The sequence below is a fragment of the Lemur catta genome, chromosome 2 (assembly GCF_020740605.2).
Source record: "Lemur catta isolate mLemCat1 chromosome 2, mLemCat1.pri, whole genome shotgun sequence".
Taxonomy (NCBI): domain Eukaryota; kingdom Metazoa; phylum Chordata; class Mammalia; order Primates; family Lemuridae; genus Lemur; species Lemur catta.
Window position 1 is genome coordinate 32942323 of NC_059129.1, and position 22820 is coordinate 32965142.

Here is a 22820-nt window from a genome sequence, read left to right on the forward strand (position 1 = left end):
GTGAGGAGTACCTGGGCGTGCACTGTACTGTTTATTCAACATTTCTGCATGACTGAAAGTTTTATAATATAATTTGAGGAAACAATCCTTCTAATAAAGAAAATTATCAGTCTAAATGGCTTCAAATAAACATTTAAGGAAGAAAAATATGAATCTTAAGCAAACTCTTTCAAAATATTGAGGAGAAAAAAATACTTCCCAACTCATTTTATACGGCCAGCTAAATGGACACTGAAACTTGACAAGGATACTATAAGAAAAGAAAATTACAGACCAACATACTTCATAAAACATAGATGCAAAAATGTTTATCAAAATACTAGCAAATCAAATTCAGCAGTGTCTGAAAAAGAAAACCCATCATGACTAAGTGTGGCATATTCTAGGAATATAAAGTTGGTTTGAAAATGTCAATGTAGTTTACTACATTAACAGAATAAAAAAATGATCGTTTTGATAGCTGCAGAAAAAGCATTTGACAAAAGTCAACACCTGTTCAAGATAAAAAAGCTCAGCAATTTGGAACAGAGGGAATTTAGTCTGATAAAACCATGAAACAAAAAGCTTACAGCTAACTTTATACTAAGTGGTGAAAGAGTTTCCCTAAGATCAAGAAAGAAACAAAAAATATCTCTTATCACTTCAATCAATCCTAGCTGATAGAATAAGGCAAGAAAAGAAATATACAAGGCATAAAAATTAGAAAGGAAGAATTAAAAATGCTATTTACACAGACAACATATTTAAGTATGTAGAAAATCTTATGGGAGCTATTAAACACTACTAGGACTAGCAAGATAACAGAATCTAAAATCAATTTTAAAAACAATTGTATTTCTACATACTAGTAGCAAATGATCTGAAAAGTGAAGTTTAAAAACAATACAATTTACAATGAATGGTATTAAAAATCAAGTCTCTAAGAATGAATCTAATGAAAGATGTGTAAATAATCTGCAAAGGAAAAATACAGAACGTTGTTGAGAGAGTTTCAATAAACCTAAAGAAATAGAGGGACATATCCTTTTTATAGATTGGAAGACTTACTACTATCAGTATTCCATTCTACTAACATTTATCTATAGATTTAATGCACATGGGATCCAAACCCAGGGAGTTCCGTTGATGAAATTTACAAGGTAATTTTACAGTCCCTGTGGAACTGCAAAGGGCCTAGAAGAACTGCAACAATTCTGAAAAAGATGAATACAGTTTCAGGACCTGCACTGTCTGATTTCAGGGTTTAACATAAACCTATTATAATCAAGACAGTACAGTGTTAAGTGTACAAAATAGAGCAAATAGATTCAAAAATAGAACAGAGAATCCAAAAGCAGACTGCCACAATTCAGGCCAATCAATGTCCAAACAAGGTTCTTAATCGATTCAATGAGGGGGAAAAAGGTGTTTTAACAAATTGTTCTTAGAATAACTAAAAACTTGTACAGAGTAAACCAAACCTCAACTTCTACCATACTCCATATACAAAAACTACTTTCACATAGATCCTAGATGTAAATGTAAATGTTATAAATCTTCTAGAAGAAAATGTAGTAAAATATTTTTTATAACATTGATGCAGGCAGAGATTTTTTGACAGCACTGAACATGAAAGAAAAACAGTGATAAATTTGATTTAATCCAAGTTTAAAATGTCTGCTGATGGAAAGACACTGTACAATCCTCCTTATCTGCGGTTTCATTTTGCACGGTTTCAGCTACCTGTGGTCAACTCCAGCCCAAAAATATTAAATGGAAAATTCCAGAAATAAAGGATTCAAAAGTTGTCAGTTGTGTGCCATTCTGAGTAGTGTGATGACTCTCATGCAGTCCTGCTCCATCCCACCAGGGACGTGAATCAGCCCTTTGTCTATGTCTCTGTGCTGCACATTAGTCATGGATGTCATCTGCTCCTGATGGTGTCAAAGCCCAATGATCAGGACCACCCAAAGCAGATGACCCTCCTTCTGACTTACGGTCAGGTCAGTAGTAGCCTAACTCTACGTCACAATGCCTCTGTCACTCACCTCACTCCGTCATGTAGAAACTTTATCATCTCACATCATCACAAGAAGAACAAGGGTGAGTACAATAAGATATTTTGAGAGAGAGATACCACATTCACATAACCACATTCAAGTAAATTATTGTAATTATTCTATTTTATCAGCAGTTATTGCTGTTAATCTCTTACTGTGCCTAATTTATAAATTAAACTTTATCATAGGTATGTACATATAGGAAAAAGCATAGTATATACAGGGCTTGGTATTATCCGAGGTTTCAGGCATCCACTAGGGGTCTTGGAACACATCCCCTGCAGATAACGGGGGTGTACTGTATAAAGAAATGAATATGTAAGCCACAGAGTGGGAAAATCTCTTTGTCAAGGAACTGATTTGAGTAATAGAAATAAATGTTCTGTATTTTACGCTAGAGTATGAGTTACACTTCTGTATATAATTGTCAAAACTCATCAAACTGAACACTCAAGAACTGTATATTTTACAGTATTTGTATTATGGCCTAATTAAAAGTAAAAATCAGGTGGTGCAGGCTGAGATGAAAAGGAAGCAGAAGAAAATAAGAAAAAAATACAACAAAATTAAAAAAACTAATAGCATAATTAAAATCTTCAATGTAAACCCTCCCTCCAAAAACCTGAACTATTAATGCTATTAATCAAGACGGTGATATGATTCTCTGAATAAAAATATATCCATAGGGAAAATCATCTGGAAATCAAATTAAGAAAAAAGAGATAAAACAAAAATATATAAAATTAGAAATGACAAAGACGATATATTTATAGAATTAAATGACATTGAAATATAAAAGAATGACAAATATACACACATGTTAATACCTTTGCAATCAAAAAGAAATGGATGATTTCTGGAACAAACAGATAATCAAATTCACTAAAGAAAATGATCACTTGAATAGTAAACATGATATAAACTAAATACTGTTTAAAAAACTACCCCAAACTGTTTCCTGTTTTACATGATGTTTCAGGAATATGTTTAAATATTCAAAAATGTTAATTATATAATCTCTTCCAGTGCACAAAAAGATAGAAATGTATCAAATAACCTATAAATTTAGCATAATCTTGGTATTAAAAACCTGCAAATGGAAAAGACAATGGATCAATTATTTTTATGGATATATCTGCAAAACCTATATAAAAAAATAAAATAATAGTCAAACACAACAGGATATGGAGAGAGAAACTCATCTTAACAAGGAGACATAATCCTTGAACTGTAGGAGTTTTTTTAAATTTTAATTAATACAGTTAAATAATACACAGTATCAACAAATAAAATAATAAAAACCACGTGATTATCTCAACAGGTGCCAAAAAGGTACTCAAAAACCATTATTGATTTAAAAGCAAAAAAGTTTAACAAAGAATAAGATATTACCTTAACCATAATAATGTCTATTTCAAACAGCAATCAGTGCCATTCTCAAATTTATACTCAAACTCTGGGGACATTTCCATTAAAGTCAGAAACAAAAGAGTGTCTGAAATTACCATCATTACATAATTTTGATCTAAAAGTTCTACCCACCAAAATAAGGCAGAAATGAAAAATAAGAAAGACCCTACAAAGCATAGACCAAGAAACTTCAGGGACCATTTTGAGCATGGATCCCATGCATACCAAAACTACAAGAGACACCTATTCAGCTTCCTCTTCAATATTCCTGGGATGCTGAATAAATTACCCATTTAAAATAACCTCACTCCATCCATTCTTTGCTTGGACTGGAAAGGGATTAAACTGATGTCCCGTGTCCATCTCTGCCAAAGCCTGGCCTCACCTGACCTAAGCCGGCACTAGACACGCTGGATCTGCTTCTACTAGGAAAACCAAGAGACCCATGAAAAGATTTCACAAGTCAAAAGCCACCACCAGTTGTCTGAGTACTCAGCGAAGGCTTGACAGTAAGGATGATCTACCAAAGAATGTTAGAAGAGCATCTGGTTTATGTCCTCAACAACACTGAGAAGACATCACATCAACCAAGTTAGAAAAGTGACGAGAAAGAACTGCACAGAGATGAGAAAGCTTTGTTACAGAAATGAACCAGCCATCAGTAGACCCGTCACTGGAAAACCTCAAAGTACTGAAGTAGAAAATATATATGAGAAAGAGAGAAGGCTAAGGCAGAAGATGGAGAAAGGACAGCCCAGGATCTAACCCACATACAAGACTACACAGAGAGGTTGAAATATACAGTGCAAAAGCAGGAAACAAAAAAGTGTGGAAGAAATGTTTTCTAGGAAGAAAACTCAGTCTTAAACTTGAAAGTGTGAATCATGTTCCAAGTAACCATAACAACGACAGTCATAACATCTAGCACCACAACTACAGCAACACAGAAGAGACTACAGACTGGTGAGATTTTCAAACGTCCTAAATAATGATTACATCCCCCAAATTAGATTATTTACAAGGAAAAAAAAGTAGGTTATCACAAACTTAACATTATTAAACTCCCAAAATAATGGTGTAGCAGTCACAGACCTTTAAAAGAAAAAGGTTGTAGCCCAAGAATTTTATATTTAATCCAGTTGTTGTGTATGTGTAAGTACTGATGGGGGGATATTGTCAGAGTTACAATACTAAGAAGATTAAAGATTGAGGTCAATTTCCTGGGGGAAAAAAAAACAACAATGAAATTTTGGAAATTTTATGCCAGAACAATTGAATATTAATTAAAGATAAGAAACAGAAAATGAGTTAAATATGGCTGGGTGTAAGTGCTAAAGACAGTTAAGTGTGCGGGCAAAATATGTATTGCAAATATGGTTATAAAATTTGATCAGGTCTCATTTATTTATTTTTGTTGTTGCTGTGATTGCCTTTGAGGTCTTCTTCATAAATTCTTTGTCTAGGCCAATGTCTACAAGAGTTTTTCCAACAATAAATTCTAGAATTTCTTCTAGAATTCTTATAGTTTCATGCCTTAGATTTAAGTCTGTTATCCACCATGAGTTGATTTTTGTGAAAGCTGAAAAGTGTAGATCTTGTTTCAGCCTTCTGCTGTGCGGCTATCCAATTTTCCCAGCACCATTTATTGAAAAAGGATTCTTTTTCCCCAGTGTAGGTTTTTGTCTGCTTTGTCAAAGATTAGATGGCTATATGAGGATGGTTTTATATCTGTGTTCTCAGTTCTGTTCCATTGGTCTATGTCTCTGTTCTTGTGCCAGTACCATGATGTTTTAGTTACTATAGCCTTGTACTATAGTTTCAAGTCTGATAAATTGATGCCTCCCAATTTGTTCTTTTTGCTTAAGATTGCTTTTTTATCCCCGTAATGTGCTGAAAAAAAAAATTTAAAAAGAGTAATCAATCATTTTGTCAGGTTAACTGACCTAATGAAGACAGTTGAATTGAATCAATTAAATAAGCAATTGGAAAGAAGCACAAAATCAACATAGTGACTCAATTGGTTGACCTCTGAAAAACTGTTCATGGACATTGGCCAGTTGAAAGACACTAGCCAGCCTGTATGTTAAAGCATTATTCATACGTATCATTCATTATGTATAGTACATGGCATGTGTATGGCCTGGATTTTTCTGGTTTGCTAACTATTCTGTCCCCATAAATAAACTGATTGTCAAAACAAACAAAAAAAAAAGAAGACTTTGGTTATATAATTGATGATATCTTTAAAATTGAAAATAATAAAAATTATTTTAAAAGGAGGGGAAAATAATATAAATTGTAAAAAAACATAAAAAATTAACAAAGAATAGAAAAGGGAAGGAGAGAACATTTAACTTCTCATCTTCCATAGAGAGTATTATTAATTTGCAAGTGATGTTAACTGTTGGAGGTAAGTTCACACAAACGTTAAGGCCACACTAGAGAGAGTAAAAGTAAGATATCTAACTTCCAAACAACTGAGAGGATAATATTTAAAGTCAAACAACACTATAGTCAGAAGAAAAATTTAATAGTAAGTACACACGACAGCCAGCACAAAACAAAATGACAGAATGAAGACTCAATCTAAATGTTCTGAAATAAATATAAATAGGCATAAATAGGCTAGCTAAACTTACCAATAAGAAGGCTCTCTGAGTAATTAAAAATGAAAACATAATGATATAGATTGTGTAAAAGTTTCCCCCTAACAAAATCACAGAAAAGGGTGGTGCATTGAGCGCCGTGTTCCTGGAAGGAGAAGAAACTGAACAATTGTGCAGGCCCTGGTGACCACTGCACGCAACAATACACGCTATGCAAACACAAGCAAAAAGCTTATGCAGCAAAAATCAACAGAAATCAAAAGCATGTAAAGAACATTTACATGGGTAAAAGGTAAAATCCACCATGAGGGCAGACAGAGCATCAAAAATTAAAATAAAAACTGGTGAAGTAAACTTAGGAAGCAACCTAACATTATGTGAGAGACTTCAACACATCACGGTAATTCATCTTGGACAAAATAACCAAAAATAGCGGTGGAAGGGACACAGTTACTGTGAAGATAACTTTTATGCATGTATAAAAACCTTATACCATAGAGGCAGTACCTTCATAAAAGTGGATCTCATTCTTGCTTATAAGAAAATCTTAGCAAACAGCAGGTCATACTTATCTTCCACAATTCAATAAAAATAGAATATTGAAATGTAAACTAGAACTTGAAAAATCCTAGTGACTCAGAAATTATAAAATACTTTCCTATAAAATTTGTAGAGTAGCAGAGGAATTTTTAAAAACTACAATAAAATATTGTAAAGAAAACAAAACTGTCAAAAGCTGGGAGATATTACTGAAGCTCTTCTCAGTGGCCAATTTCTCACCCTAGTTGCCTTAATTACTAAATAATGAAGAATTAAAATAAGTAATCTACTGAAGCAGCTAGAAATGGACAACAAATAAGCAAAACAAAAACAGAAAAAAAAAAAATCAATTCCCTACAATTAAGGAAAATGAAGCCAGGTGCATTGGTTCATGCCTGTAATCTCAGCACTTTGGGAGGCCGAGATGGGAGGATCACCTGAAGCCAGGAATTCAAAACCAGCCTGAGCAACATAGCGAGACCTAGTCAGTCTCTACAAAAAACAAGAAAAATTAGGTGGTGCATGTCTATAGTCCCAGCTACTTGGAAGGCTGGGGCAGGAAAACTACTTGAGCTCAGGAGTTCCAGGTTGCAATGAGCTATGATCGCACCACTGCACTCCAGCCCGGGTGACGGAGTGAGACCCTGTCTCTAAAAAAAGAAAAAAAGAGAGAGGGAGAAATGAAGATGAAAATACAACAGTAAAAGTTTCCCTTATTTCTGGGAAATGTAGGTTAGGGTCCCAAACTCCAAAACCTACAGAGACCAAGCCAGCTCATCAAAAGCAAAGCAGACAGGTTTAAAACAATAATAAACAGTGGAGACTATGACATACGCCTTACCTAGCAGAGATAGCTATTACTCAACTCCACTAAATTACTGCAACAAAGGAATGCAGGTCTAGGCCGGGCGCGGCGCGGTGGCTCACGCCTGTAATCCTAGCCCTCTGGGAGGCCGAGGCGGGTGGATCGCTTGAGGTCAGGAGTTCGAGACCAGCCTGAGCGAGACCCCATCTCTACTAAAAATAGAAATAAAAAATTATCTGGACAACTAAAAATATATATAGAAAAAGTTAGCTGGGCATGGTGGTGCATGCCTGTAGTTCCAGCTACTCGGGAGGCTGAGGCAGTAGGATCCCTTAAGCCCAGGAGTTTGAGGTTGCTGTGAGCTAGGCTGACGCCATGGCACTCACTCTAGCCCGGGTAACAAAGTGAGACTCTGCCTCAAAAAAAAAAAAGGAATGCAGGTCTAATCTTGCCAAATTCTCCAACATTTTAACAGGAGATAAAAATGTGGATTTTTAATGTGAGATTTTCTGCTTTATAAAATGGCATATGGGCCAAATAAAACATGGCTAGGATCTGTACTTGGCTGGTAGGCTGCAAGTATGCAACTTCTGATTTAGACTATTGACTTCAGCTTGAATCAATCTCAATAATTTATATTTTTCCAGAAAAAAATCTCCATTTCACATAGATATTCAAATGCATTAACATGAAACTGTATCCAATATTCTTTTTAAAAATCTCCCACATTTATTTTTCATATCTAGTTTATTTCAGTGATAACACATTCATTCTTAATTAAATATGCTATCTTTGTCAATTTATTGCTTTTCTTTTGCAAAGAATCAACACTTGGATCTGTTCATTAGATTGAGAGGTTTTGAGTTTTTAATTTTTAAATTTCCAAGTGGGTGGGATTCTTATTCAAACTTTGTTATTAATTTCTGGTTTATTGCATTATAGACAAAGAATATGTCGATAATTTTTGTCCTTTGGACTTTAATTAGATTGCCTTTGTGGCCTGATACATAGACATGTTTTTGTTAATTTCTAGAATCGCTTTAAAAAAAGCTACTCTCTTTTTAAGGGTATAAAATTTATATCACTCACACACAGACACACACATTTAATGTCATTCAAATTGTTACTTAGTTTTACTTACTTGACCGATCTGAAAGGAATTTGCAAAATCTCCCATAATAATTGTTTTGCCCTATGCATAATATTTCTAAGGATTCTTCCTGAGATAAACATTTTGCAATGAATATGGCATTCTAATAAAAAAAGAAAAAGCCTAAAATCCTAAAGTCATCATTAGTGGTGTTCACCACATATTTCCTTTCTGGGCATATAGATGGATTGTACTTTCCAACACCCTTTGATATCAGGCACAGCCGTGTGACTTGCTTTAGCCAATGAAATGTGTATAGAAGTGACAAAACTTCCAGAATCAGTGTGATTCACCTGGTCTCTTTCCCTTGCCATAGCTCCCATAGAGGCACATACAGGCTGGAGCCTCTTCCTGCCAGGCCTCCAGAGTTAGGATGACACAGAGAAAAGACTCAGCCAACCCATAATAGACAGACAGCATGAGTGAGAAATTCAATTTTGTGCTTTTAAGCCATTGATATTTGGGGGTATTATTTATTACTGCAGCATGACTCAGCCTATCCTTACTAAAACAGATCTAAAAAGAAAGTAGGCAATCCACAAAAGGAAAAAAATGAGCATATAAAATCAGTCAATATATAAAAAATTCTTCCTCACACTTATAAGTTAAAGCAAAATAAGTCCCAACTTTTCACCAATCATATTAACAATGATTTTTGAAATAATTATGTTCAATACTGGTCAGGGTGTTCTAAGACAGGCACTTCCATACATTCCTTTTGGTAAACCTTGCCTGAGAAAAATGTTACTTATCATGAAGAATTTTGCAGTTTTGTATCTTTCACATAGTGATCTCCCTTCTAGAAAGCCAGCATGGTTTCTGCATTCACGATGGCACAGTATGTGGTACCAGAGAGAAAACAAACTTCCTAAATATGGTTCCAAGACAGGTCTGTGTATCTCTAATCCTCAATGAAGTGCTAACCTCCTTGCCAGTGGAATACGGGATTCTGGCATCTATGGCACGCACCGGCATCATGATTAGTTAAATGTCATCTGTGCTTTCTTGGGATAAAATAATTATTGAAAGCAAGGCTTTGGAAGACCCAAGTGTCTCCTACTGTTGACCTTTATGATAGCAATGATGACAAGGACTGTGGGGTGAGTTGTCTGCTTCCTAACGCCCTTGAAAGAAAAAGCAAGCTCAGGCCATTAAACTCTCAGCTCGAGTCACAGTCAGAGAGCTAGAGTTCTTCCATGATGGCCCCAAAATAGTCATTTATTTCTTATAACTGCAAGGAAGACCCCAAATTTAATTGTGTGGTCTATAGAATTATAAATTGAAATCAAACTCATCGGGTCTCCTATGTGAAATTCCAGGTCCTGATTGGAAAGGAGTGAGACCTCAGACTTGGAATAGGGATTTTTAGGTGGATTTAGAAAACTAAGTCATCCCCAGGGATCCCTGATGTCCCGATAGCTCCCTGCAGTCAGACAAGATAAAGTCAAAGACCTCGAAGACCTGTCATAGGCACAGCTGTCTTGAAAGGGGATGCTTGTTTCTCCAAGATCTATTCCCACCAAGTTTCACTGTCTCTAACGCCATGACTGGAATCAGATCATCACATCCAGGAGGAGAAGTTCCAGGTCTGACATGAGAGAACACAGAGTTGCAAGACGTAGCTCATTTACGTCAGCATAAACCTGGGGGACAGGCGTGACAATGTACCCCAGGGTACTCAACCAGGGAAGACAGCCTGTGACACTGGACACGGCCGTGCTTGCTGACACAGGTGTGCATACCAGAAACTCTGTTTCTAACATGTTGGCTGGAGTAGCTGGAAGTGACTCAGTCTGTTCAGTCACTGGCTGGAATGTGAGTCCAGTGTGGCAAGCTGGCAGTGGATGGAGACGGCCGGCTTTCCCTACCATGCTGCAGAGGAAGGAACTGCTCAGGGAGACGGGCATGTTGGAGTGGGTTTGTCACGAACATCCACCATTGCTACAGATCCCAGGAGGGCCTCAAGGGCTCCCCCTTCGCCAGAACAATGAGAAAGCCAGAGACGCCGTCCTCAGTTCACGCATCCCGCGCTCACATGGGGAAGATCCGGAGCGCGGCCGCGGCCTCTCGCCCAACCAAAGCCGACCTCGGGAGAACCCGTGTTTCTGGACTCGTATTGGCAACAGTAACTGGGAACGCAAACATTCACATACAGATTTGAAATACCAAGGTATTCATGCCCCAGGGGTGTGTGTGTGAGTGTGTGTGTGACTGTGTGTGTTCAGTTACTGCCTTAATGTCCTGTTGTCACCCTAAGTGACCTATAGCCACTAAAATCATAGAAAGAATAATACATCTACAAGACAAGTGGCTAAGATCTCAGATCCATATGGCTCTTACTAGTAGCATGACCCGTGCAAGTTATTTGAAACCTCTGAACTTCACTTTTCTCATCCATGAAATGACGTTCATAGTCGTTAGCACCTAACTCTATTGTGAGGACTAAATAAATTAGCAAATAACGTTTTTAGAACAGTGTTTTGCCCATGATGAAAACTCTGTCTGTATTAGTTAGTATTATTGTCACCCAGTGTTATTATTGGGGGCATGGTGAGCATTGCACAAATGTTTTTATCATTAATTACCCAGTTAAAACTTACCACAGTCAGACTACAGAACATCCAGCAATAACTCACTAACAGAATGAAATACAAAATAGTTTAACACTAATCAGGCTTATTCACAAACACAAGCATTTGGAGACACATTTTCCTTTCATTGTTCTCCACCAAAACAGGTGACTTTGTGAATTACTTTGAGTTTTTAACTTGCAAAGCCCCACACACCACACTACTGGCAAGAGATTGGGGGCAGGGGGGCTTCACTCCACTGGAAAGACCCTCAAAGGAGGAAACGTAATTGGATTCACTTTCCATTTCTCTAAGTGGGCCCTGGACTCGGGCTTCTCATGTTTTAATGTGTATATTGATCACTTGGGAATCTTGTTAGAAGAAAAATTCTGACCCAGCAGGTCTGGGGTGGGGCCTGAGACAGAGCATTTTAAACAAGTTCCCAGGTGATGCTGAGTCTGCTGGTGCCTGGACCACACGTGGAGGCCTCCGCACCTGCAGGCACGTGGAGGCCACCTGCCTGGGGCAGAGGCAACTGAACCCCTGAGGACAGACTGTCTACTTCCTTCATCAGGGTCCAGAGGAAAATCTCCTTGTCGCCTTTCAGCCACTTACCTCCCACTCAGACCTATTTTTTTTTTTTTTTTGAGACAGAGTCTCGCTCTGTCACCTGCGCTAGAGTGCCGTGGCATCAGCCTAGCTCACAGCAACCTCAAACTCCTGGGCTCAAGCCATCCTCCTGCCTCAGCCTCCCAAGTAGCTGGGACTACAGGCATGCGCCACCATGCCCGACTAATTTTTCTGTATATATTTTTAGATGTCCAGATAATTTCTTTCTATTTTTAGTAGAGACAGGGTCTCGCTCTTCCTCAGGCTGGTCTCGATCTCCTGAGCTCAAATGATCCTCCTGCCTCGGCTCCCAGAGTGCTAGGATTACAGGCGTGAGCCACCATGCCCGGCCCCACTCAGGCCTTCTTGTTCATACAAATAGACACAGGCTGGGGGGCTTCTCTTTAGCCAAAGATCTTCCTTTTACCCAGCGATCCCCTAATTGCGTCAACAGATTGCTGCGAGATAACCTGAGCGACTGTTGAAGGATGCAGGCCCCGGGGCTCTGCCCTTGGGATTCTGTTTCTGCAGATCTGGTTTTGTCCGTGTTGTCCCCCACACTGTCCAGGTGTTCCTGACGTGCAGCCGGGGTTGGGAGCTCCACTTTAGGCTAAACCCCACCCGCACTCCCTTCCTGCCGGCTAGCTCCCCTCCACGCAGCCTGCCGGCCAGCACCTCCCTCACACACAGGAAAGCAGTGTGTGTTCTGCGACACAAAATAGACCTCACCCGAGCTCCAGAGTGATCGAGTCAGTACGCTGAAGTGTCTGACGGAGGGGAAGTGAGCCCCGCTTGAAAAGTGGCATTAATATGACTAATCAGCACAGGACGAACACTCTCAGTGAACGGGCAGTTGAAAGAGGGACTATGTGGACACATGGGCTAGCAATGGGGACACTGCAAACCGTCCTTTCCTGTGACTCGGGCCATGATTTTGTTCTTATGCAGCTCAGAGGTTTGTGTCAAAATGAACCAAAAATAAATCTTGTTAACCAAAAAATAAGCACATTCACACATAATGGACACCAGATAAATCCCTTTTAAATTGACCCGAACTGAATTAAATTCACCATCTAGGCAGCAATGAACCAAAAAAAAAAAAAAAACTACAAACATGTTGAGAAATGAGAATGAATTTCAAAACTGCAACACATTTGTTAGAATTGCATGAGATTCTACATCTCTGAGGAGCAGAAGGCAAATAAAGGCGGAAGAGGCCAGGTCTCCCTTTGTTTCCAAGAAGGACTTCGCTCTCCGAGCGCAGGGGAGCCGAGGAGCGTGGAAGAGCAGAGGTGGCGTTAGGAACCGAGTGGGGCATGCAACGGCCGGGCTGCTGATGCCTCCTGCTTAACTGCTTCAGGAAACTATTCGCAGAGCTAGCTGGATTCGCTCCAGCCATGTGGTTGTTGAAACCACTGAAAATGCAGAAAGCAGTCCCAAATTTCCCTCGGGTCTTGACCACACAAAGCCCTTATTCCCCGGTGAATGACGCAGGAAGCTCTGAGCAGCCCAAGCAGCTGCCGTGGGGACCACGGAGCAAATGGAGCATGGCCGAGCCCGTGTGACTTCCAAAGAGCCGTTTGCTACCTGCTTCTATAAAAGAATTCAGCTTTGGAGATAATTTTTTCGGTGACTATTTTATCAATTCTTCCAAAGGGGATACACAACTAATACGCATGGGAGAGAAGTCAATTCCTGAAAAGCAGTGAAGGCCTTGGGAACTGGGCTTAACTGTCTCAAGCAGCCTCGTGGAGCAGAGCTGCAGGTTTCCAGAACTGGGGCTGCTGGATCCTGGCGAAAAGCACCCAGGAAAGGGGAATCCTGGTCCCCAGCTGGGGCTAGTTTAAAAACCACTTTACCTGCAGGGGATGATGAAAGGGGAGGGGAATGAAGAACTGAGTTAAAGTTCCAGGAAGAACCTTTGCAGTAATGGGCCAAAGAGGAAGCCCCCAGGCACTGGGCAGAAGTTTGAGGTTTCTGTTTATTTAACTCTGAGTAGTACTTCAGCCCACTTGGTACCCATGTGTGCACTGGTGCCCGCATGCACACACACACACACACACACACACACACACACACACACAGTCAGTCTCACCACTGTCCCACACTCAGCAATCCCAGACCCTCCTGCCTGTCTTCCGCTCTGTCCTCTGTAACTGTCTGGCTGGGTCTGTGCCCAGGAAATCCAGGCGAGATCTCTCGTCCAGGGAGGTGACTGTTACATGTGTAAGCCGGCGAGGCAGCCCTCTCCCAAGGAGCCACCTAATGAAAACCTCATGTGTCAATTGGGGCTGGACACACGAACTCAGGCTCATTCCAGCTGGGCCTCGCGCCAAAGGTATGACTTCACTGTCGGGCAACCTTGCAGGGACCCCAGAAACAGAAGACTGGTGTGTGGGCCAGACCTGCTCTTAATCGTGGCCAGCTGGGGTGGATGGGGACAGCGCCATCTCCTCTCCTGCTGCTGCTGGACACCAGGGCGTGTGGCCGGGAGGCACAGGATCTCACAGCTAAGAATCCTAAGCCCTGCCTCAAACACTCCTTTTTTTCTTGGCATCATCCCCATGAAATTCTCTGCCATTTCACATGTTCTAAGCCAAAGAGAAACTTAATTAGGTAGGCCCAAATCTCTGTGGAGTATCCCCAGTTACAGAAGCGAGGAAGGAAGGATATAATTAGGACCTGATTTTTTTTTTTTTTTTTAACAGAACAGCTCAAAAGCCCCATTAAGACAAGGACACTGGAAAACACTCAATCCATCCATATCCAGAACCTGGGACCCGAGGAATTTCACTTACTGGCATCTTTTACAAAACACTTTTAAAGACGTGCATTTCAACCTCAGACTGGGCATTTTTCACTTAGCTCTTTTTACACTTGGGGATTTTATAAATGGTGCAGGCGACTCCTTTTGCCTGTACTGCTGCGTTGTTTTCATATACTTTGTGCAAAATCTTTTGTACGCAACAAAACAAAACTTCAAGGAAGCTGTACTTCAAAAATAAATAAATGTGTTTTTATCTGAGGGGTCACCATGAAATAGCTGATGACATGGGCTTTTGTTAAAGGAACTAACAGAAATTCTCTACAAGATTTGCTTGGAGGTTCTGCCGTCAGAATTGGTAGCTGAGTATGAGGAGTTGCAAATAAATTGGTGAAACTTGAAATCTCCTAAACTGCATTCCAAACGGAGTTCTTGGCTGAGTCCTGTCGGGCTCCTTGAATAATATCATCACATTAGCCCTCATGGGATCAGGGAGGATTTGCAATAATGTAGAAATTCCCCCATGAGCTGGGGTCCAACGGGAGAATATACAAAGAACAAGGATGAACTATGATAAAGACCCTTAAGTAATGCAGAAATGACTCTCCCACAACTATAGGGAAAAACTTCTGGACATAACCAGGAATAACTTACAGGAGTAACTCTCTACAACAACCCAGCTCATTTTTATTAAAGTTGCTATTTCCACTTGCATTTAGTGCATTTGACTAGGTTTTATTATAGGAGTTGCATGAGAAGAATCAAAAGCCCAAACCTTGGGGGTTAAGATTTTTACTATTTTAAAGAGGAAACTTTTTACCTGTAAATGTATCACTGAAATGATGATGGAAGCCAATGGAAGAGAGATTTTGCTATAAAGCATGTGCTTTGCTCCAGCTTTTCAGAAATATCTCTAAAATACAAAGCAAGGTCAACTCAGGCCTGCAAAGACATAGTGAGTCACCATCAGTCAGAGTGGGGAGGGCATGCTGGCACGGCTTGTACAACTGAATACCCCGGATAGAACATCTCTGTCCGGAACCAGAAAATAAATGTCTACAGCTGCACTTGGTGTTTGGCACTGGGGTTCCTTCACCATATGGTCACCCTGATTATCATCCACCCAACAAGTCCAGCAAGATAACAGGAGAGAATCGTGCTGTTGCAACTAGGCTGCAGGCCGAGCACACATCTCCCCATCGTGACCTTGGTCTAGTCCTCCAAAGAGACGTTCTGCCCTCTCCTCTGGTTCCCGTTGCTGGGTCTGTACTTCAAGCTCAATCTGAGAGTGCTGGAACCCACCACCCTGGACCCCTGTGCCAGGAATCAAGCTGCTTTTCTGGGGCATGAGAGTGTGTGTGGACAAAACAAAATAAGAAGGTTCCTTCCTGGACCCTTAGCCAGGGCAGGATCTAAATGTCAGAATGGTCACAGGGGTTGGGGTAGAGCTTAGGGTTTTAGAGCAGGAAAGAACCTTAAAGATTATCGAATGCAGTCATTTTTCAAAACTTTTCAAAAACCCTGAAATCCGTTTTCCCAGTGAGACTGTATGCAGAGACTCAGTGTATAAACAACAGACATAAAAGAAGCTGTTATGTCCACGCAATGGAATATGACTTCGCCATAAAAAGAAACAAAGTGGAGGGACATGGTACACAGTACCATTCGGAAAACACTGCACTTAGTGAGAGGAGCCAGTCACGAAGGATCGCACATTACCTGATTCCATTTGCATGAGATGTCCAGAAAAGGCAACTCTATAGAGACAGGAAGTAGGTGAGTGGTTGCCTAAGGCTTGGGGGCTAAGAGGTGCAGGTTTCTTTATGGAGTGAAGAAAACATTCTAAAATTGATGGTGGCATTGGTGGCACATATCTGTGAATCTACTAAAAGCCACGGAATTGCACGATTTAAATGAGTGACTTTTATCGTATGTGAATTCTATCTCAATAAAGCTGTTTTTTTATTTAATAAAAGGCAAGGGGGAGGGGATGCCCTAACTGCTCCACCAGTGGGACCTCCATCTTCACTCCAGTGTAGGTTTCCACTCCGCAAATGGAAAGCAAGACACGAACCCAAGTTTTTTGACTCAAAGTGCAAAGCCCCTGTCACACCCAAGGTCTCTCTGATGAGACAGGGGCTCGTCTCAGGGAACAGGTGGCTCTCTGGGTCTTACCGTCCATGTCCAAGCGCTGCATGATGATGGCCAGCTCCACCTCGCTGGGCATGTACCCCAAGGAGCGCATAGCCATCCCCAGCTCCTGCTTGGAGATGAAGCCGTTCCCATCGCGGTCCAGAACCCGAAAGGCCTCTCGGATTTCTGCAAGGGGAAAGCAAAGAAAGTCCAATGGTCACATGGCCAGGTTTATTGCATTGACGTTACTGGTGATCATCCACGGATGACGCCTAACTGCTGTGCAAACAGTGAGATGTTAAATAAGACAGAGGCCAAAAGAAGGACAAAGAAAAGAAAGGAAGAAAGGAAAAAAGAGAAAAAAGGAAACAGAGGGGAGAGGAAAGGAGGGTAGCACAGGGAGAATAAAAAGAAAGAAAGGAGGCAGGTGAGCATCCTAAGACACTGTAATGAGCACACAGTTTAGACTGTGGTCCCAGCAGAAAACCATGTCAGCCAAGGACACTTTCCGAGCAAAGATAAGGACTAGGTTTCAGCTGCGAGGAGAAAACTGCCTCTTAACTTCGGCCCTTAGGAGGAAAGGAGATTGAGATTTCCCTCTGCTGACATCCTTCAGATCCCTGCTGCTGCAGGAGCTGTGCAGAAAGCTTTTTCAACCTCACAGGAGGACGGGAATTAAGTATCCTGCTGTTTTTATTTCATTCCCCTAATTTACAGGTGTTTTATGGATATAAACAACCTCAGATCAATAAGAGTGTCATGAAAGCTCAAAAGGCATCTTTAATCACTTTGTCTCGGGCTGGCAGAGAAGTTGACTCTGCTATCAGTAAGGGCCCCTTTGCTCGGCAGGAGACGCCCACATCCTCTCATCCCAAACTAGTCTTGCTCTGAATTCCACTCAGAGGCCCCTCCTCCAAAGCCACTGTGGCCGTTAGTCCTGGGTTGGCCAAGCATTTCCTAACATGTCACACCCCTGTGATGCACGGCACAGGGAATTCGAGGTCACAGTTTGCAGATGACAAGTTCATCAGTCGTATCTGAAAACACCAGACCTAGAGTAGCTTCGATTTTCCATCAATAAACCCAGTGCAGGCCCACATACGGCAGCTGCCATTACTCACCGTGCTGTGCCACAAGTATTGACTTCCCATTAGGTACCATACTAATAAACACAGAGAAATAAAAATGACCCACCAGGCGTCATGGTTCTCACCCTCAGCCCTGTGCTCCAATCAGGATGCTAAGACACACGCAAGAACTTCCTGTCACTCCTCAAGCTAATACAAGACACTTGGCTCTAACGGTCCACCCCGTTTACTCACGACCACACTGAACAGCTGACAGGGCTCTTGGCAAATACCTTGCGCTACACACCCTTCCCCAAATAGGCTTTGGGAAAGGCTCTGTCCTCTCTGCATTGGTTTGCTGTGGCTGCCATAACACATTACCACAAACCTGGTGGCTTAAAATGACAGAAATCTATTCTCTCACGGTTGGGAGGCCAGAAGTCCAAAATCAGTATCACTAGATAAAAACCAAGGTGCCAGCAGAGCTGGGCTCCCTCTGCAGGCTCGAGGAGAGAAGCCTTCCTTTGCCTCTCCCGGCCCCTGGTGGCTGCCAGCATGCACTGCCTAGTGGGCACGTCGCTCCAACGTCTGCCTTCTGCCCTTCTGTCTGTAGCCTCCCTCCTGTAAGGACACTTGTGTTAGCTTTTAGGGGCTGGGTACCTAGATAAACCAGGATAATCTCCCCATCTCGAGATCCTTCACTTAATCATAGCCTCAAAGACCTTTTTCGGAGGCAACATTTATAGTTGTCAGAGATTAGGGCCTGATCTCTTTGGGACACTATTTTTCAGATTTCTACACTATCATGTCCAGTACTTGCACCTGAAACATCTTCCCTTCCTCTTTCCCTGCCAAAATCACATATCCATCCTTCAGGTCCAAGTCAGGGGCCATGAGTCCAGAAAAATGTCTTTGCTCACTATAGCCAAGTTCTCTCCCTTTCTGCTGACCATTGGGCAGGTCACCCATTCCTTTCACGAGACACCTGGCACACTCATCTAGAAGCCCCATGACTGGCTCCTCCTCTGAGCTGTCAGCTCCTCCCACACTCCTTCCGTCTTTGTATGTTTCCACCCGCACACTGTAGACAGGTAGCTGTCCAGCGGAAGATGAGTCTGAATGGATAAGGATCATGTATTAGCAGCAAATTCATTATCGATGCTAATCCAGCACGCTGAATGCTTTCTGCGACTGAACGTGGGCTCCGGCAGAGAGGAGACCGGCCTGTGAGCGGGACCCTCGGCTCCGGGCCAGGCGCATTAGCTAATTAGGTCTGCAGCCAAAGCCGGACGCCTCGGTCGCTCGTGTGTGAAATGAGCTGGGTTGGCCATGAGGACCCCTGAGGTCCTCCAGCCCCTCGTCCTGTGGATCCGTGGACATCATTAAAGTGTTTAAGAGAAGAACAGGGAGGCTGTGTTCTCTTACATGCCCTATTAATCTGCTGTTCACCCCCCTTTCTTTCCACTGATGCTACAGAAACCAATTTTAGTCCACTCCAAATTCTGAATCAAGAAGTCTGTCTGCATTTTTAGGCTTTTCCCATCAACAAAATATGCCCAAGATTACCTACAACGGCCATATGTTTTCCTGCCAAGTCCCAGGTGGCCTGAAAATTGCAAAGAGCCGCTGCTCAGCTTGGGGTCATGGTGCACAGCACTCAAAGACACTGGAGTAGAGAGCAAGACCTCATACGCCCTGAGCCCAGATCCCCAGCCGCGGAGGATAGGAGGATGCAGAGGCAGGGCCCCCTGAAGTGGGAGTCAGCCCACGAGGTGGACATACCAGCTCTGCCCTGCAACCCCTCAGCCTCAATTTCCCCACCTGTAAAATGAGTGAGGTTGGATCTCCTTCCAGCATCGGTAGCAGGGTTTGATGCTGGGGCCAGACATACCGTGCAACAGTAGAAAACTCCAGAGGATGACAGGTCTGCGGCTGGGCAGCCGGCAGCCGGCTGGACCCCTCCTTCCCACGACACTGTCTCCACTTCCCATCCCTTCTGATTCAATCCTGAACTCTCGGGGCTGCTCTAGAGTGCTAGATCTCATGAACTTCCACCTGCATCCTTACACTGGACACCCCAGAGGAGCCTAGTTGGGGGTGTTTGAGAAGTTGGCCTGGAAGTGGGGCTTTCGCAGCTGAGCCTTAGGACCCCCGTTTGGCTGCCTCACCCTGGGGCTACTGGATTTAGCAAGTCAGACCTTAGACGGGGGTCACTCCAGAACTGCCCTGCTGGGAAGGGGCCTGCTCCTTCGAGGCCTCCAATGCCCACGGTTTGCTCCATCTGCAGTCTGTGAGCAGGCTGGTGCCTCCAGTCTCGCCCGCCATTTTCTTTCTCTCTTTCTTCCTTCCTTCCTTCCTTCTTTCCTTCCTTCCTTCCTTCCTTCCTTCCTTTCTCTTTCTTTCTTTCTTTCTTTCTGTCTGTCTGTCTATCTTTCATTCTTTCTTTGTTTCTTTCTTTCTTTCAGGATACTATGGGGGTACAAACATTTTGGTTACCTGTTATGACTTTGCCACACCCAAACCATGATTTGAGGTGTGTCCTTTCCCCCCTACAACGCTCACCGTGTCCACTAGTTGTGAGTTTACCCACCGCCAACCCCCTAATCCCTGGAGAATATTACTACCGTGTGAGCACCATAGCGTTGATCAGTTAGTAGCAATTTGATGGTGAGTACATGTGGAGCCTATTCTTCTGATCTTGTGATAACTCACTTCAGAGGATGGGCTCGAGCTCTATCCAGGAAAATATAAGAGGTGCTAGATCACTGTCATTTCTTATAATTGAGTAATATTCCATTGTATACATATACCAAATTTTAATAATCCACTCATGAACTGATGGGCACTTGGGTTGCTTCCACATCCTTGCAATAGTGAATTGTGCTGTGGCCCGTAGGTAAGAAGGACAAAGTTGTCCTTCTCCGTTTGCATGTCATATTGCTCCTGGCTCCCAGGAAGGGAATTTGCGTGGTGTCTGTAGAAGCAGACAAAACTCACTACCTTCATTTTCTTTCAAAATAGCAGGGAGAGGAGGGAAAAAAGCCCAAAACTAGAAATCCATAATGTTAGCCTCCGGAGATTTAATCTTTCCAGAATAGGGAAGCCCAGGCAAACCAGAGGCTTATTAGAAGGAAATGGGTCTTGCAGTCTGAGAGAGACATGTCACGTGTGCCTCATTTTTATTTTTAATAGCAGCACAGGGTGTGAGAAATACGCCCATAAAACCAGTCAGGCAGTGGCAGCGGGCGGACGGCGCGGCGGCAGTGGGCCTGGCCACTTTCCCGTCCTTGACAAGTGGGGACCACAGATCGAGTTCTCAAGAACAACCCGGTCGTGCTGTGTGCTTTTCACTGGAATTTATCCCCTCTTTGAGCTAACGTCCCTTGTGCTTCAGTTACGTGAGCGTGCTGTGCTTTGGGGCTTTAATTAAATTTTCCTCCACAATCTCAAGCAACACGTGCACATGAGGCACAGGTTGGCATTTTAACCACCTCCAAGATGCCTTTGTGGGCCACAAAAGGAGCATGTGTAATGGCGATAGGAACCTGCCCAACTGTCATTGTGTGGAGTATGAAAGGACACGTGGTAAGACACATCTTCTGAAAGAAGGAATGCAGTCACCGCGTACATACGGAATCGCCCAGAACCAGCGTCCACGTTCCCGCAGGGATCTGTGCCCTTCCTCCCTAAAGTGATGCAGGTGGCCTTGAGCCCAGCAAGGCCTTGAAAAGAAATAATCCTGTTCTAGAGCCCGAGAGATTTACTCCTCATTGTGCCAGCAACTCTTTTTTCTTAAAAAAATATCTGCCACCACCACCGGCACTACCTGCGTCTGGACCCAGTGTCCTCTGAGAACCAGGCCTCAGCTCTGCGACACAGCCTGAGGGTACAGCCAACTCATGCAGGGACAGCAGCCACCATAGAGAACAGACTCATTTCTCAGGGATCCGGTGAAGTCCAGACACCAGCCAGGGTCTATATGGCTAATGTTCTGGCCTTGAAGAACCAGCTGAAATTTACAGGACCAATCTGCCACCTCAGATCAGTAGTGAAGGACAACAATGTTTCCTATCTCAATTCTTGTTAGATGCAAATCTGTTTATTCTCCACAGAAATGTATCTTTAGGAAGAATGTGTGTTTCAACTGCATAAAGTGACGGCTCTATTAACAGAGAAGATACATGCTGATGAAATGTGTCATGAAGACATCGCAAAACTGGAGACAGATGCAGTTCAGCAAGGCTAGGCAAGGCAATTATTAAAAACCAATGCAAATGCACCAGAAAATATGAGATATAAACCCAGAGGTCTTTATTCAGAGGAAATAATCGGGCAGGGACTGAGCCAATGACAAAAGAGATTTCCACCTTCTTGAAGAAAAGCAAAAAAAAAAAAAAAAAAAAAAGAAAAGAATATTTAGAGATGATTAATATAGTCATTCATTCCGTAAAGAGCTGATGTTTACTTATTATATACCAGATGCTGTGCTAGGATAGATGAATGGCAAAAGAAATTTTCCAGGCTGCAAGAAGCTTATATTATGGTTCAAGAGGTGACCAGATGTTTATAAGCAAGAATGACAAGTGCAATAATACAAGTCTATACGAACTCCCATGGAAGTCATATGATGAAGGGACAACTCTGCAGAAGGATTGTTGGGGGTCACACTTTAATCTTTTGAATCTTAGGGCTATGGAGAGAAGGGTAAGGAGGCAGAGTGGGGAGAATGTTCCAAGACAAAGGCACGTCTACAATACTGGCTGCACGGTGGGTTGAAGAAACGAGAAGCATTGAGGGACGAGATGAGGGTGAGGAAGAACACTAAGGCAAGGTCACAAAGGGCTTTCAGGTCCATCTGGGCGCTCCTCTGTAGGCCAGGGGTTGGCAAAGGACAGCCTGTGGCCAAGTCTAGCTGATCACCTTTTTTTGTAAATAAAGTTTTATTGGAATGCAACTGTGCTCATTCGTTTCCATATGTCTGTGCCCATTGTCTGTTGTCAACTGCTTTGTGCTATACCGGTAGAATGGAATCACTGATCGGGACTGTTTGGCCCATAAAGACTAAAACATTTACACCACGGCCTTTTAGAGTTGAAGTTTGTGACCCCCAATGCAGGCCACAGGAAG

The 22820-nt window shown here is 42.3% G+C and overlaps 1 protein-coding gene across 3 annotated transcripts in view; it reads right to left on the reverse strand.

Moving 5' to 3' along the window:
• CALN1 (calneuron 1) overlaps window positions 1-22820 on the reverse strand; it is a 444631-nt gene that overhangs the window by 202892 nt on the left and 218919 nt on the right. For all 3 annotated transcript variants that reach the window (XM_045543181.1, XM_045543182.1, XM_045543183.1), the window contains exon 3: window positions 16669-16812. In XM_045543181.1, the coding sequence (XP_045399137.1) occupies window positions 16669-16812 (144 nt within the window). The remainder of the gene's footprint in view (window positions 1-16668; window positions 16813-22820) is intronic.